This window comes from Helianthus annuus, chromosome 3 (genome assembly GCF_002127325.2).
Source record: "Helianthus annuus cultivar XRQ/B chromosome 3, HanXRQr2.0-SUNRISE, whole genome shotgun sequence".
In the NCBI taxonomy this organism is placed as follows: Eukaryota; Viridiplantae; Streptophyta; class Magnoliopsida; order Asterales; family Asteraceae; genus Helianthus; species Helianthus annuus.
In genome coordinates this window covers 91602938-91604975 of record NC_035435.2, presented here as the reverse complement: position 1 = coordinate 91604975, position 2038 = coordinate 91602938, and the positions used below count along the sequence as shown (strand labels likewise).

The following is a 2038-nucleotide window of genomic DNA, read 5'->3' as shown; positions in this document are numbered from 1 at the left end:
AACATTATTTAATTTTGATATATTAATTTAAATTTAAATAACAAGAAAAAAATATAAAACTAATCATTTAAATAACAAGAAAAGTATGTTAATCTAAAAATACACATCACCACTCGTCGTCTCCTCCTTATTCACGATAAAACCATAGGTGCTCGGTCAGATTAGCTCGAAGGTTAAGGTGTGTGTCCCTATCACGTATCCTCGCCTAGATAACTTCTTTTTGAGCATATGTGAGTAGTGGGTTTGTCGGTTGGTTACCTTCATCATAACTTTCACCACAAAACGCTCTGCCTGAGTCCTCCGATATCATGTTATGCAAGATGATGCACATATACTTGACGTTTCTCATTTTATTCTTTTCTAGTATCCTCGACGGCTGGGCAATGATAGACCATCTCTTTTTTAATACACCGAAAGCCCGCTCGACATATTTTCTTGACGAATCTTGTTTCTTCTTGTAATACAATCTTTTCTCGTCATCTGGACACGAAAGAGTTTTCACCAACGTTGCCCACTCCGGATAAATATCGTTGACAAGATAGTAACCATACTTGTCCTCCACGTCGTTTGCATAAAATGAAGTATTTGGTGCAACACCATCTATGACATCGTCGAAAAGACCCGAAGATTGTAAAACAATGATGTCATTGTTCATACCGGCCATGCCAAAGTACGCATGCCAAATCCATAAATCTTGAGACGCGGCCGCTTGTATTATTTGGATAGGACCCTCATGGTCACCACGATGGTGTTGTCCTTTCCAAGCGGTTGGACATATCATCCACTCCTAGTGCGTGCAATCAAGACTACCCAACATCCCGAGAAACCCGTGTATCCGCTGATGGGCCTCGTATAAAAATGGAAAGTCGGTAGCGGTTGGCATCCTCAAATATCGCCTCCCGTAAAGAAAGTTAACACCTAATATAATACTATTAATAAACTTTAAATAATTAAAATAATAATAACAACAACAACACTAATAAAAATAATAATACCTTCACAGAAATTTTCAAGATAGTCAAGACAACTTCTGGCCGATATTCTTAAATATTCGTCCCACGCATCCCTCGCTGTGTCGTACGGAAGTTGTCGAATTGCGGCAATACACTTTTGAATTCCAGAGAAACCACGGCTCATACGAAACAGATGCCTAAATTGTGCATCGTTGTACAACGGATTTTCACTAAAATAATCGCGCATTAAACGTTCATGAGCGAGCACCTAACTGATCTCGTTCAAGAGGCGCTTGTCTGGTACGCGTTGTAGACGATTGTGCTTCTTCTCGCAAATAATTAATCGCCTCCTCCGTCACTGCGATAAGCATATCGTCGACAATATCGTCAGATGAAGAGCTAGACGAATCGGATTAAGAGTGGGATGATATTTTTGATATTAAAAATGATTGGAGAGAATGTGTGTGTTTTTGTGATTGGTTTGTGTTTGAGTTTGTGATTGGTTTGTGTAAGTATATGTGTATATAATTGACATTTAATATTTTTTTTATACATGACAGTTGCCCAATGGTCAAATTTGACCAAAATCTTGAACAAACCTTATTTGCGTGCGTTACTGGGCTGGCGGAGCATCGATGGCTCCCCCTTTAGTGCGTAGGAGATAAGGTGGGGGCGCTATATGACGCTAACGAGTCTGATGTGGCAAGGGCGATATACCACATACTCTAGCCTTACTGGAAAAATGTATTTGTGAGGTAGAGGGAGGGTGATGGGCTTGATGTAATACTAATGACTGACCATTCAATTCATTTGTTTCATTTATTTGGTAGTGGGCTATTTTGCTTGTAGTATTTATTTTGTAAAAGTTATAAAAAATTAAAAATTGAAATAAATGAGGTGTGAGTCAAAACTTTTAGGAGTTGAGTTCAAATGTTACGGGGTCAATCTCATAAATTCTTAAAGGTCGCTCGAGATTATATCAATTATTTATAAAAAAACTAGATTAGAACCTCGTGTATTACACGGTCTGAATAAATGTGAATTTATATACTAAATAATAAAATAATATACCTTTAAAAACTTTG

At 37.7% G+C, this 2038-nt stretch overlaps 2 protein-coding genes across 2 annotated transcripts; both read right to left on the bottom strand.

The window, feature by feature from the left end:
• Positions 1-205: 205 nt before the first annotated feature.
• On the bottom strand, positions 206-664 carry LOC110931850 (protein ALP1-like). The gene has a single exon (XM_022175223.1). The coding sequence runs from the start codon at positions 662-664 to the stop codon at positions 206-208; it is 459 nt and encodes a 152-aa protein (XP_022030915.1).
• A 123-nt stretch (positions 665-787) lies between these two features.
• LOC110931851 lies at positions 788-1200 on the bottom strand. The gene is made up of 2 exons (XM_022175224.1): positions 996-1200; positions 788-918 (listed from the first exon to the last, which is right to left on the bottom strand). The coding sequence occupies exons 1-2, from the start codon at positions 1198-1200 to the stop codon at positions 788-790; spliced, it is 336 nt and encodes a 111-aa protein (XP_022030916.1).
• Positions 1201-2038: the final 838 nt, after the last annotated feature.

Bases quoted from the DNA above. Each gene is read 5' to 3' on its own strand.
- LOC110931851 (XM_022175224.1), bottom strand. From the start codon at position 1,200: ATGCGCGATTATTTTAGTGAAAATCCGTTGTACAACGATGCACAATTT. The intron at 919-995 runs GTATTATTATTT...GTATTATATTAG, and splicing joins TCTTGAAAATTTCTGTGAAG to GTGTTAACTTTCTTTACGGG.
- LOC110931850 (XM_022175223.1), bottom strand. From the start codon at position 664: ATGGCCGGTATGAACAATGACATCATTGTTTTACAATCTTCGGGTCTT.